The sequence below is a fragment of the Hippocampus bargibanti genome, linkage group LG03, assembly GCF_051943395.1.
Source record: "Hippocampus bargibanti isolate YZ-2025 linkage group LG03, ASM5194339v1, whole genome shotgun sequence".
NCBI lineage: Eukaryota > Metazoa > Chordata > Actinopteri > Syngnathiformes > Syngnathidae > Hippocampus > Hippocampus bargibanti.
This window is the reverse complement of record NC_142736.1, coordinates 14612115-14625890: the sequence shown is the minus strand read 5'-3', so window position 1 is coordinate 14625890 and position 13776 is coordinate 14612115. Positions and strand designations below refer to the sequence as shown.

The 13776-nt window shown below is 42.2% G+C and overlaps 3 protein-coding genes across 4 annotated transcripts; 1 reads left to right on the top strand and 2 right to left on the bottom strand.

Annotated features, from left to right (window-relative positions):
- Positions 1 to 182: 182 nt before the first annotated feature.
- Positions 183 to 1437, bottom strand: LOC148900431 (solute carrier family 25 member 44-like). Its single transcript, XM_088993238.1, has 3 exons — positions 1242 to 1437; positions 766 to 893; positions 183 to 648 (listed from the first exon to the last, which is right to left on the bottom strand). The coding sequence occupies exons 1-3, from the start codon at positions 1306 to 1308 to the stop codon at positions 457 to 459; spliced, it is 387 nt and encodes a 128-aa protein (XP_088849364.1). The 5' UTR covers positions 1309 to 1437; the 3' UTR covers positions 183 to 456.
- A 559-nt stretch (positions 1438 to 1996) lies between these two features.
- On the bottom strand, positions 1997 to 7412 carry LOC148900430 (solute carrier family 25 member 44-like). The gene is made up of 4 exons (XM_088992137.1): positions 5910 to 7412; positions 4721 to 5525; positions 4245 to 4372; positions 1997 to 4127 (listed from the first exon to the last, which is right to left on the bottom strand). Exons 2-4 carry the CDS (start codon positions 5394 to 5396, stop codon positions 3936 to 3938), a joined length of 996 nt encoding a protein of 331 aa, XP_088848263.1. The 5' UTR covers positions 5397 to 5525; positions 5910 to 7412; the 3' UTR covers positions 1997 to 3935.
- Positions 7413 to 7634: 222 nt separating this feature from the next.
- On the top strand, positions 7635 to 11786 carry psma4 (proteasome 20S subunit alpha 4). Of its 2 annotated transcripts, none has more exons than XM_088992139.1 (9): positions 7635 to 9736; positions 10107 to 10127; positions 10207 to 10249; positions 10446 to 10608; positions 10690 to 10767; positions 10865 to 10953; positions 11070 to 11200; positions 11338 to 11461; positions 11558 to 11786. In XM_088992139.1, exons 2-9 carry the CDS (start codon positions 10125 to 10127, stop codon positions 11710 to 11712), a joined length of 786 nt encoding a protein of 261 aa, XP_088848265.1. In that variant the 5' UTR covers positions 7635 to 9736; positions 10107 to 10124; the 3' UTR covers positions 11713 to 11786. The 2 variants fall into 2 exon arrangements, with proteins under 2 accessions (XP_088848265.1, XP_088848264.1); XM_088992138.1 differs by having other exon boundaries at positions 9615 to 9736; positions 10102 to 10127.
- The last annotated feature ends 1990 nt before the right edge of the window (positions 11787 to 13776 follow it).

Sequence of the window (13776 nt, the reverse complement as noted above, 5' to 3'; positions counted from 1 at the left end):
CTACTTGAAACACGGTATTCTGAATAATGAGCTCAATCCAGCTTTTGGCATCGCGGGGCTCAGTAACAATCACAGCGCAACTATTTTCGAAAGATGAGCCATGACTGGTTATTAGTTGAGACTTGAGCAACTGTGATGTCCCCCCCCCCCCCTCTCCCCCTGGTGGACAAAAACGGGTGGATTTTACTGATTCACTCATATACCACAATTACAAATTTATCAGAATTAGACTAGTGACGGCTAAATACATAATATAAAGACATTTTGTGAGGGTTGACTTCCCCTTTAATTGCTCGATCTCTTAAGAAAAAAAGAGGTATTCTTGTTTTTGTGTCCGATCGATCGTTTTTGTGTCGATTTTAACCAGCGGAGGATTCTCATTAAATATTTTTTAAACAAATGTTTTGACAGTCCCTTTGAATCAGTGCATGACACGGTCCGTGTGATTGGTTATTTCTACCAGTGTCTGGAGTCCACGAGCTCCGGCCGTAAACTGAATTTTTTGAGGCTTTCGTAGCCCACCACCATGACGATGGCAGTGGGGGTGGATGAAATGATGCGGGCCGACAGCCCTTTGGTCATTCCCCAGAAGCCTTCCTCCTTTATAAGCTGCCTGAAGGTCTCAGTGAGTGAACTGCGACCCTCAACCTGAACAGCACGCAAAGGAACTCAGCTGAATTTATCATCCCTGATATACTGTACATGAATTGGGCCCTTTCAGACACGTGCAGCCAAGTGTTATCTGCGTTTTGACCAGGGACTTACCTGAACTCTGGCTCTGATGACATCCATGGGGTTGGTGACGGTGGAGGCGGTGGCCGCGGCGAGTGGACCGGCCATGGCCTGCAGGACCAGATGAGGACAACCAGAGGGGGCCAGATTTGACAGCTGCTCTGAAGAACAAACATTGGATCTATCCATTATACGAGCCACTAATCCTCACGAGGGGTGCGGGACCACCGGAACCTATCCCAGCTGTTGCAGCTAACAGTGTAGCAATAAACATACACTACTCGCAAATGGTCACGGATATTTAGCTTTGAGGTGAAATTTCAGGATGCATCTGAAATCCAGGTCACAGGTAAACTAAACATGACAAATAAATGTCCAATGGAATCGTACTTGTATGCTATTTTGTTTTTCCTGTAAGGGCCATACGGTTCATTCCTGTTTGATTAATCGTGAAATTACATGCTGACACTGAATATCGCTAACTTCAGTAAACACAAATTTATGCTTACCTGCATAAAAATGATAAAAAGGCCACCAGACTGCACTGTTTGGGATGTAAGTGAGTAAAGAAGCCATGGCTCCCCTGTAGAAACCCGGTAAACCATCAGCAGCAAATATTTGTGCCACGATGCTCCTGGTTTGGCCAAACACTCGTCTGGGCTTGCCAGCCTCTGAGTAGGCGTTAGGGCGGAAGCGACTGAGGTGTTCTCCTACAAGACCTGCAGTTGTGACAAAGCGCTTCACATAATAGTCAACATAAAGCAAAAATACTAAACACAACAGTAACAAAAGCACAATTGTGCAATCTTAACAAGTTTCCCCATGAAAGAGATTCTTATAGTATTTTTGTTTGTGGACTTGATTGAACTGACAGTTTGTGAATGTGAGAGTGCACATATTTATTTTTGAAAATGAGTGGCCTGTGCTCTTTGGACTGTAGGAGTCGATTTCGTGTGTGTGTGTGTGTGTGTGTGTGTGTGTGTGTGTGTGTGTGTGTGTGTGTGTGTGTGTGTGTGTGTGTGTGTGTGTGTGTGTGTGTGTGTGTGTGTGTGTGTGTGTGTGTGTGTGTGTGTGTGTGTGTGTGTGTGTGTGTGTGTGTGTGTGTGTGTGTGTGTGTGTGTGTGTGTGTGTGTGTGTGTGTGTGTGTGTGTGTGTGTGTGTGTGTGTGTGTGTGTGTGTGTGTGTGTGTGTGTGTGTGTGTGTGTGTGTGTGTGTGTGTGTGTGTGTGTGTGTGTGTGTGTGTGTGTGTGTGTGTGTGTGTGTGTGTGTGTGTGTGTGTGTGTGTGTGTGTGTGTGTGTGTGTGTGTGTGTGTGTGTGTGTGTGTGTGTGTGTGTGTGTGTGTGTGTGTGTGTGTGTGTGTGTGTGTGTGTGTGTGTGTGTGTGTGTGCGTGCGTGCGTGCGTGTGTGTGTGTGCAACAAACTTAAGCAAGTCAATCCTAACTGAGCCTTGTTGCATGAATTGATGAAGCCTCCTCAGAGGCAAAATGTCTTCTCATAAAAGCGGAGCAGTCCATTTGTGACTGAGTCAATGTCCTGAAACAGTAATGCCCAAAAGAATATCTTGAAGCAAGCTTCATATAGCGAGAAGAAAAGCGGATGAGTTAAGCAGGAAACTACAATTTGACATCTTAACGATGAAATATACAGCGTGAAAGCAAGTCTTTTATTGCTTCTCACTTTTAAAATGGATACAATTGATTATAAATGTGCAATCTACATTCAGTTGTATTGATCTCAGATAGGTGGCAGGTTTTGATAATTACCCTTGCAAACGTAAGAGAAAACTTTAGCATAAACCTTCCATTGGATGATGATATGATGACTTCATGCATTTGTCACAATCAATATGACTCCAAAAGCTATTTTTTACCCAAATGTTTGATGACCAATACAATACTTTACAGTTGTTTTTCATTTGAGAATTGGTTGGAACCGACCAACCCAAAGTTCAGCAAAGGGTGCCTTTGACAATGTCTAAAGAAAGTGATGCATAGTCTCAAAAGTAAAAATGATCTCAAAATACAAAACAATTACTTCAGGTGCATGATTTATTATATCGACTTTTTTGATGTTCAGTAGCACAGACAAAAATAAATTGGCATGGAAGTGCACCCATGCAAAGAATCTAATACCACATCGCGCTCCTTGTTCTCACAATTTAGTCAAAGTCAGCTTTATTGTCAAATATGCTAATATTCATAGTTATGTAGTGTTAAGATGTTTTTATATACAGAATGTCTTTTCCAGTGTGAAGGTTAACCACTCATTTCCTAAAAATAGCAACACCCAAATACAATATAAAGGAATAAATTACACACAATATATTCTTTTAAGACACCAACACCAAATCCAGCATTTCTTTTGTGCTTAAAAACATAAAAATAGGAATGAAAAACAGTTGTGATTGCATGGAACTTGCTATTTTGTCATTTTTATAGGAATATCAAATACACATTTAATGACCGTACCAGGGGGGAAATATATAGATCTTTTATCATTACTTCCTGGAGAAAGTGGAAAAAAAGAGATGACCTCCCACAATTCAATAGTTACCTGACAAAAATCTGGTTTGGGCAAGGGCCCACTTTTTACTGTTCAAACATTTATAGTAGAGGACAAAACTCTCCCCACAATTGCATAACCAAATTTCATGCTCAGAATGAAAAATAAAATCAGTCTGCAAATACTTATTAAAGGAGAAGTCTACCAGAGCATTTTCTTCACAGTAATGTTTCATGTGCCTCAACTAGTTGAAACACGGTATTCTGAATAATGAGCTCAATCCAGCTTTTGGCATCGCGGGGCTCAGTAACAATCACAGCGCAACTATTTTCGAAAGATGAGCCATGACTGGTTATTAGTTGAGACTTGAGCAACTGTGATGTCCTCCCCCCCCCCTCTCCCCCTGGTGGACAAAAACGGGTGGACTTTACTGATTCACTCATATACCACAATCACAAATTTATCAGAATTAGACTAGTGACGGCTAAATACATAATATAAAGACATTTTGTGAGGGTTGACTTCCCCTTTAATTGCTTGATCTCTTAAGAAAAAAAGAGGTATTCTTGTTTTTGTGTCCGATCGATCGTTTTTGTGTCGATTTTAACCAGCGGAGGATTCTCATTAAATATTTTTTAAACAAATGTTTTGACAGTCCCTTTGAATCAGTGCATGACACGGTCCGTGTGATTGGTTATTTCTACCAGTGTCTGGAGTCCACGAGCTCCGGCCGTAAACTGAATTTTTTTAGGCTTTCGTAGCCCACCACCATGACGATGGCAGTGGGGGTGGATGAAATGATGCGGGCCGACAGCCCTTTGGTCATTCCCCAGAAGCCTTCCTCCTTTATAAGCTGCCTGAAGGTCTCAGTGATTGAACTGCGACCCTCAACCTGAACAGGACGCAAAGGAACTCAGCTGAATTTATCATCCCTGATATACTGTACATGAATTGGGCCCTTTCAGACACGTGCAGCCAAGTGTTATCTGCGTTTTGACCAGGGACTTACCTGAACTCTGGCTCTGATGACATCCATGGGGTTGGTGACGGTGGAGGCGGTGGCCGCGGCGAGTGGACCGGCCATGGCCTGCAGGACCAGATGAGGACAACCAGAGGGGGCCAGATTTGACAGCTGCTCTGAAGAACAAACATTGGATCAATCCATTATACGAGCCACTAATCCTCACGAGGGGTGCGGGACCACCGGAACCTATCCCAGCTGTTGCAGCTAACAGTGTAGCAATAAAAATACACTACTCGCAAATGGTCAAGGATATTTAGCTTTCAGGTGAAATTTCAGGATGCATCTGAAATCCAGGTCACAGGTGAACTAAACATGACAAATAAATGTCCAATGGAATCGTACTTGTATGCTATTTTGTTTTTCCTGTAAGGGTCATACGGTTCATTCCTGTTTGATTAATCGTGAAATTACATGCTGACACTGAATATCGCTAACTTCAGTAAACACAAATTTAAGCTTACCTGCATAAAAATGATAAAAAGGCCACCAGACTGCACTGTTTGGGATGTAAGTGAGTAAAGAAGCCATGGCTCCCCTGTAGAAACCCGGTAAACCATCAGCAGCAAATATTTGTGCCACGATGCTCCTGGTTTGGCCAAACACTCGTCTGGGCTTGCCAGCCTCTGAGTAGGCGTTAGGGCGGAAGCGACTGAGGTGTTCTCCTTGCCCCTGCATCATCAGCTGCTGCGACACCACATCTATGGGGACAGTGATGCTCTGCGCTACCATGGAAGCCAGTCCGCCCGCCACCACCGACTTGACCGTGTTGTCATCGCTATAATTGGAGACATACTTTCGCACAAGCTCATAGGTGGTTATGTATGCCTGTCCTGAGATGAGGGTGAAGGTGTTGACCATGAAGCCGCGGTACAGGCCACGAACACCTTCCGCCCGCAGAATCTTGACAAAGGCATCAAAAGTGCCGTTGTAAAGCGATTTGCCGCGCTGCACCTGCAGCCGAGTCCGGATGAGGGTTGCCGGGTAGACTGTGGCCCTGATGCTCAAGGTAATAAACACACCAAAGGAGTAGAATTTCTTTTTGTCCAAATCTTCCCACTCAATGATCTGTATGTTTCTCTTTTGCTGCACGGTGCCGGGCGAAGGAGCATCTTCATTGGAATGACTCATGTCTGACATCTAGTGAAAGGACATTTGGGTATCTGATGTCTCACGGCGCAGTGGTTTGTGATTAGCGGATGACGAGTATAGGGTGTAACCCCGTTTGTCACTCAGTTGGGTTGGACAGACTGCAGCTCAAGGGTAAACCTAATGGGAACAAGAAAATAGAGCTCACATATATGAAAATCAGGGGCAGCAGTGTAGATTTTGCTCTCAAATAATGCATGATCTGTACATAGCAGTGAGAAAGTTCAACGGGCATGATGTTTTTAGCGTGAACATTAAGCAATGCTAACAATGTGGCCAGACGAAGTAACACAAGCTGTTAGTGTTTCCATTGTTAATGTGTATTGGCGATAATACGGTACTTTCGACTGCAACTTGTTTTAGCCTTCAAGTCAGAACCGTTAATAAGAACACTGTGCACCCGGTGTCGTGCCTGAACGAGGCTAAAGTTCGGAATGAAACACCATTCTAGTGTACAGCGGTTCCGCAGTGTTAGCATAGATCTCAGAAATTTAAAACACGTACCCTTCGAAATGAGCTTTACGTCAAATCCATGTGCTGAACAACTTGAAACACCACGTCAACGTCCGATTAAAATGTGCTAATGGGAGTAACGTCATCAGCAGTTGCAACATTAAAAGGTAGCCCGAGTTGACTTAGCAACCTCCGATCTCGTCCCAACTTCCAGTTTCCATTCTAAACAGTGTTCTGGCGTACAGAGGCCTCAACCAATCATGACACGCGTCCTTCCTTCTCTTCTTTTCTTCACTCTGAACTAGTGGGCCGGTAAATAACAGGGCGCCGTCTAGTGGAACCAAATCACTCTCACTCCTCATGCGTTCATTTTAGATCCAGAAAAATAGTATTAAAAAAAAACAGAAATTTTAAAAATAGGTTGTGCACTTCAATATTATGTTGTTTGGATATTAACGTTATTGAAACAACTTATTACTATGTCAAACACGATTACACATAAAATTGTAGTAAAAGGAACATCACATTGTGTCAATCATATTCAAAAAACAGAATACAATCCCATGTTCAACTTTATTGAGTAGAACACAGAAATTTTGTAGGTGGAATTCCTCCCTATTCTTGTCTAATGCCCAGCTCTTGTCTATTCAACTGTCTGGGGACCAGTGTCATATTTTCAATGGGGGATAGGTCTGGGTGGTCTTCAGGCCAGCCGAGAACAGCACTCTTTTACTGTATATATGAAGACACACTGTTGTAACATGTAGATTCTGGTTTAGCATTGTTTCGGCAGGGGTGTCCATGATAAAGACATTGCTGGGATGGCACGATATATTTATCTCAAACCTGTTTGTATGTTTCACCATAAATACAGTAAAGTCTCGTTATATCGATATTCAAGGGAGTCCGAAAAAATATCGATATAACCGGGACTATCGATATATCCGACCCTGTTTGCATGTAATTTCTCCGTGCGTGCATAGAAATAGTATCGATATAACCGGGACTATCGATATATCCGATATCGATATAACGAGACTTTACTGTACTTCCTTCATCAGAATCATCTTTATTGCCAAGTATGTAGAACACACAAGGAATTTGTTTCCGATCGTGGATGTGCAAGTTCCATTTGGTATTGGCATGAAGACAGCCCCGTACCACACATTACATACATGTATTTCTGTTTTATTTATTAAATGAGCTGTTTGGTCTTTTATTTTGAAATGACAGGATTCTCTTCTCTACTCCTTTTCTTTATTTAGCGCCCAAATTTAACCCAGCTAGCAACAGTTTCACGCGTACACAGTGGATTCGCGTTTGTTATTATCCCCCCAAATAAATAAATACATACATACATACATACATACATACCTACATACATACATACATACATATGTAACGGAGTTGTACACTTAGATTATTAAATTATGAAGGAAGTGACGCAACGGCGTCCAGTGTGGCACTATGTCCCGCCCATAGTTGCAGAACAATTTCGAGGAGATTCAGGTTAATCACAAGACGAAACCCATGCGACTTCACCCATCCCTTCTGCCATACTGTGTTGCAGAAATAAAAGAAATAAAAAGACACATCCACGCGTCTCGTCTTCATTAATACGGCAGCATCGTGGAGATGAAGACAGTCACTGTTGTGACACCCGTCACACACACACACACATACATACATACATACACACACACACACACACACATACATACATACATACATATGTGACGGGTGTCACAACAGTGACTGTCTTCATCCCCACGATGCTGCCGTATTAATGAAGACGAGACGCGTGGATGTGTCTTTTTATTTCTTTTATTTCTGCAACACAGTATGGCAGAAGGGATGGGTGAAGTCGCATGGGTTTCGTCTTGTGATTAACCTGAATCTCCTCGAGATTGTTCTGGAAACTATGGGCGGGACATAGTGCCACACTGTGCGCCGTTGCGTCACTTCCTTCATAATTTAATAATCTAAGCGCACAACTCCGTTACATACACCCCCCTTAAATTATGCAGAAGTGAGGCAACATACACACGGAAGACAACAGAAAGACCAACAGGCAAAATAGACAAGGTTATCGGGCAAGGATGTACAAAAATGCTGTCTAATTATGTCACTCATCTGACCAACTACGTCAGGTGACTGGAGTAAGGGATCTGTCGCCGGTGTGTCAGGGTCTGTGTGCTCGTCGGAGATGCACTGTACTGGGTCTGGGAAGGAACTCTGTCCCCACTAACATAAGTGGCCTCAGCTCGCACCTGCCCATTCCCCTCTGTACAAACTACATCACCCTGCATAGCACTACATAACTGTGACAGACTGGAGAAAGGTATCTGTTGCTGGTGTATCAGTTGTCTGTGCGCTCGTCGTAGATGCACTGTACTGGGTCTGGGAAGGAACTCTGTCCCCACTAACATAAGTGGCCTCAGCTTGAACCTGCCCATTCCCCTCTGTACAACCTACACCACTCTGGATTGCACTATACAACTGTTACACAGTTGGGAAGCCTCTACCTCTAGCAACACACTCATTCAAAGGTGTGCTACTGGTTAAATGTAAGGAGCTCATTCTTAGACTTAACACACGAAAACACGTACATGAAAAAAAACACACTAATTGCAAAACAGCAGGTCAGACAATTAACACACTACATGTATTTCCAAAACGGGGGTCGACACACCGTCCACCGAGTGATGGGACTGCACAGCGTCTTCATTGTGCAGCATCGCGGTCCCGGTCCGAAGTGGAGAGTCACTTGTGATCCGGGTCACGGCACCAATGTGACGGGTGTCACAACAGTGACTGTCTTCATCTCCACGATGCTGCCGTATTAATGAAGACGAGACGCGTGGATGTGTCTTTTTATTTCTTTTATTTCTGCAACACAGTATGGCAGAAGGGATGGGTGAAGTCGCGTGGGTTTCGTCTTGTGATTAACCTGAATCTCCTCGAGATTGTTCTGGAATGCAAAACATTGTAGATAACAAAACAGAATTAACAACGTGTGATCGTATAGTGGTTATTTACAGAAAAAGAGAATACAACACAAGTTCACTGTTATTTACAAGATGTCCCTGAACGCATCATGGGCGGAGACTCGGCAGAACACGCGGTGCGCTTGTAATGGCTGGCGCACAGTTCAACCAGCCACGGACACTCACGGGCAAATGAAACACGACACAAGAAACTAAATATTGTTCAATAAAAACGAAATGAAACAATTATTACCTGCAACACAGTATGGCAGAAGGGATGGGTGAAGTCGCATGGGTTTCGTCTTGTGATTAACTGCGCAATAGAAAAGCACTATGAAGCACATGCGCTCCAAAGTTCCACTCGACAAAACGTGAAGTAAATAATGACACAAAAAGTAATCTGGACTCGAAATGAATAAGGGAACTAATTAGATAACACTAGACAGTACAAAAGGGGAAACAAAATAAGATATTGTCATGAAAATGCGCGTTAATCAAGACCAACAGAAAATTGCGACTCACCCTGAATCTCCTCGAGATTGTTCTGGAAACTATGGGCGGGACATAGTGCCACACTGTGCGCCGTTGCGTCACTTCCTTCATAATTTAATAATCTAAGTGCACAACTCCGTTACACATACATACATAAAACACCGGTCTGCGGTAAAATTGTCAAGCGTTAACCGGTCCGCAGTTAGAAAAAGGTTGGGGACCACCGCTGTAACGTATTGTCCCGTGTAACTCAAACTTGCGTTGTCCTCCCACCATAAGGTGGCGCTGTTTGACCCGGTATCTCGCTGTAGCGTCCACACTCACACCGCTGGGAGAGTTGAACAGAAAGTACAATAATTTGTGTATTAGGTTAATACAGCGTGCGTTTTTTCACCGAAGGTACTGTAAACATACTTTATCAATAAACTGATAACGGGTTTTTTTCAATTATGTGTTTAGAGTCATAAATGCTTGCCAGTCATGTTCGTACTCGTTTATTATGAAGTAGCATGCTAGCTAGCTTAGCTCCGATATTGCAGATTCATTCTGTTGAGGTAGCAGGCTGCCACACCGATACCCATTAGTTCATTATCGATCTATGTGAATGCGCTGTAATTCATCTTAAATATATTGTCATTGAGGTCATTTACTTGGGTGTATCGTAAATGCGGTTAAAATTTTATTAAAATACGCAAGCTGTGTGCGTAAAAACGTCGACTCGTTTTCTTCCGACTCTGACCTCATCTTTCAATTTTTATCGACAGAGTAGTTACTCGCAGCCGAAGAAATGGTAAGTTACCCAATTCTGCATTCACTCGATTTTCTTTTGTAAGTTAATATACTAATTTGTGTTCCTGTCTGATGCTTAGTCTCGCAGATATGATTCCCGGACAACCATATTTTCTCCTGAAGGCAAGTGTATTTGTCATTGCATTTGATAGTTGATATTAGTTACCTGGTGCATCGTGGTGGATAGTGTGTCTGTCATAGTTGAATGTTAGATCTTCAGTGTGGCGAAAGAGTTAGTTTTCTCTGGTGCCATTCTGATTTAGCAGTCCCTTTGAATTTATAAGAGTTTTAATATTAATAATCAATCTGCATTTTGTAGGCCGCCTGTACCAAGTGGAATACGCAATGGAAGCCATCGGCCATGCCGGAACATGTCTTGGGATTCTGGCTAATGATGGAGTGTTGCTAGCAGCAGAAAGACGTAACATCCACAAACTGCTGGATGAGGTCTTTTTCTCTGAGAAGATCTATAAACTCAATCGGTGAGTGCAGCAGATCTCTAATCACAGTGAACAAAACACATAATCATCCTGATTCTTATTTGTATGTGCACGTATGTGTAGGGACATGGCTTGCAGTGTTGCAGGTATCACATCAGATGCCAATGTTCTGACAAATGAACTGCGACTAATTGCACAAAGGTAAGGCTCAGAGAAAATTTGCCATATATTTAACCTTTCACTGTTACAAATTTCTAAGTCTGAAACATTGGTTTTGACACTATTTTTTTCCTTTCAGATATTTATTACAGTACCAGGAACCAATGCCATGTGAGCAATTGGTGACAGCACTGTGTGACATTAAGCAGGCCTACACTCAATTTGGAGGTATGATGCTTAGTTTGATGGGTGCTTTCACAAATCTGAATGATTTCATTCGGCTATTGTCGTTGCACAGGCTGTGACAGTCTCTGGTCTTATTCATTTATGATTTCTGTATACAGGCAAGAGGCCATTTGGTGTTTCTCTATTGTATATGGGTTGGGACAAACACTATGGCTTCCAGTTGTACCAAAGTGACCCCAGTGGCAACTATGGTGGCTGGAAGGCAACATGCATCGGCAACAACAGCGCTGTAAGCTCTTATGAATGCCAATTTTCTACTGCTGTTTGTCTCAGAGCAGAAACTTGCTTTTTTTGCAACATTGCAGACAGTACATTTAATAATATTCCTTCTGCATGCATTTTTGTAATGTCTGGAAATTCACTCAGGCTGCAGTTTCCATGTTGAAGCAAGACTACAAGGAGGGAGAGATGACACTGTCTACGGCTCTGGCTCTGGCTGTCAAAGTCCTCAACAAAACAATGGATGTCAGCAAGCTTTCTGCGGAGAAAGGTGAGCTCAGAACAACTGTTCGAGGAACATACATCATACAAGGTTTCCCGGGGACAAAATTAGTTCATTTTTGTTGTCCTTGCCATCCCTTTTCAGTGGAGATCGCCACTCTGACACGGGAGGACGGCAAAACAAAGATCAAAGTGCTGAAACAGAAGGAAGTGGAAGAGCTGATCAAGAGACATGAGGCTGAGGAAGCCAAGGCTGAGAAAGACAAGAAGGAGAAAGAGCAGAAAGAAAAGGATAAATGAACACAATGACATTTCTTCGTGTCACATAGGGTTGTATTGTTTTGTCTTTTACATTAAAAGTTCGGAAATGCTTACATTGTGGTCATGACATGTATCTTTTACTTAAGTGTCAAACTCCTGTCCTTCAGGGCCACTGTCCAGCATTAATATTGTTTTTATATATACACAGTATTTCCCTCCTCCGATACGCATTCAAGTGTTCAGGATTGTTATCAGGCTCCTGCAGAGCCTGTTGATGAGCTGCTCATCATAGAATACTTTATCTTTTGACCCCCCCCCCCCCTCCCCCTTTCGATTTTGCTACCGTAGATTGCAAATTTCCCCATTGTGGGACTATTAAAGGACAACCGACGTCGCCGGACAAGTTGTGTCCATAATTTTTAAAATGGCTTCAAATGACTTCTACTGAGCGTATTTTAATAAGATTCCACCGCATATAGCTATATTTTACGTTTTAAGACTCGCGCTGAACATTCAGGAAGTCTTGTTTTTGATTTGGAGACGAGTCCGTACGTGACGTCAGAAAAAGACCGCCTCCTGACCGTAAAAAAGGCATTGTAGTGTCTTTTCATCACGTCAATGCATTTTGCTGTACTGTTTTTTTGAAAACCTTATTACACCCAAAAGCCGCCAGCAGAGGGAGTCCAAGCTCCATGGAAGGAATTTATCAGCCTGTGGAAACGGCTGTTTCATTCCTCACAGCTCGGTGGCCATTTTCTTGCCTCTTTTGGGTGAGACAATCCCCCCACCCGTTTGCCTCAAAATAACATGGAATAAATTTTTTAATCGATTGCAAACATGTATGCTTTCCTCTTCAGAACTATTTGAATCATATTCATAACTGGATGTGTAACAAGAAAGCATATTATCCGAATCTGAAGCCATTGTTTTTATTCTCCAGCAATGCAAGACGTCTTGGCGTGACGTCACGAACTAGGGATGGGACTTTCTGAAAATGCCCAATTCAATTTTTTTGCAGATTTTGGACACTAAGTCATTTTTATTGGTGTTTTGCATTTGAATAAAAATATCATACTGCGTGTTTTGGGTATTTTAGATGCTATAAAACGTTTTTCTGATGTCAGTTAAAAAACAAAAGTGACTTCGGTTCCCCTTTAAAGGCTTTTTGATTCTGATTGATTTGAATCAGGTGTGTTTCAGAAGGGAAACATCTGAAAGGTCTAAGATGTGTGGCCCTTGAGCACCACAGTTTGCCACCTTAGTAAATATGAGGCGGTTAGGGGGGGGGGGTAGCTTATAAACAGCACAATACAGTATACCCATTATTTGAAACCGCTTCATCCTTTTGAGGGTCGGGGGCATGCTGGAGCCCAAATCATTCAACATTTTGGAATGCGCAGAAGTAACAGAGTGTAATGGTATGTCTTCTCTTTTAATCTTCATATTTTCAGAAAATAGTTCGCCTTGAATGTCTCACTGTGATTACACTAACATGAGTTGTAAACAAAAAAAAAATAAAAATCACAACATTTATCTAAAATGAGCTAATCCAAATGCTGGGAGTTTATTACATATAGGGTAAAATGTAGTGGAAAAGTAGAAGAGCTTCATTTTCATTGATTTTTTCCAAATTGCAGGAATGACGGTTTTTAACGTGTTGTGTGTTCTGCTTGACACATGATGGCAACAGTGTTCAGTTAGAAGTCATCAACAATCAACTTTTCAGTAAAATGAACCTTTCTGGATGTAATTACCCAAGCATTTTCTGAACCGCTTATTAGACAATGAAAAAGCCCTTTCTAACAAATAGAGGGATTCTGAAAACAATATATACAGTATTTAACAAATGTTGGAATATAAAAAAGGTACAAAAAAAGTAAAAAAAGTACATTGTTTTTCAATACCAGAAGCTCAACAATTTTTAAATGATGAAAACAGTATACTGTATATTTGACCAACTTTGTAGCCTTTAGAGGGAAGTCACAACATTCAAATGAAGTCAAATCAAACAAAGTTATTGTATGATTCCAACCTGGGGTTACGCGCACTGACATATCACACCCAGATAAGCCATCGATGAAACAAAATGAACACTATTGCGCG

Bases quoted from the DNA above. Each gene is read 5' to 3' on its own strand.
- psma4 (XM_088992139.1), top strand. The intron at 10,954-11,069 runs GTATGATGCTTA...TTCTGTATACAG, and splicing joins GGCCTACACTCAATTTGGAG to GCAAGAGGCCATTTGGTGTT. The intron at 11,462-11,557 runs GTGAGCTCAGAA...ATCCCTTTTCAG, and splicing joins CAAGCTTTCTGCGGAGAAAG to TGGAGATCGCCACTCTGACA.
- LOC148900431 (XM_088993238.1), bottom strand. From the start codon at position 1,308: ATGGCTTCTTTACTCACTTACATCCCAAACAGTGCAGTCTGGTGGCCT. The intron at 894-1,241 runs GTAAGCATAAAT...TTTGTTCTTCAG, and splicing joins TTTTTATCATTTTTATGCAG to AGCAGCTGTCAAATCTGGCC. The intron at 649-765 runs GTAAGTCCCTGG...CGTGCTGTTCAG, and splicing joins TCATCAGAGCCAGAGTTCAG to GTTGAGGGTCGCAGTTCACT.
- LOC148900430 (XM_088992137.1), bottom strand. From the start codon at position 5,396: ATGTCAGACATGAGTCATTCCAATGAAGATGCTCCTTCGCCCGGCACC. The intron at 4,373-4,720 runs GTAAGCTTAAAT...TTTGTTCTTCAG, and splicing joins TTTTTATCATTTTTATGCAG to AGCAGCTGTCAAATCTGGCC. The intron at 4,128-4,244 runs GTAAGTCCCTGG...CGTCCTGTTCAG, and splicing joins TCATCAGAGCCAGAGTTCAG to GTTGAGGGTCGCAGTTCAAT.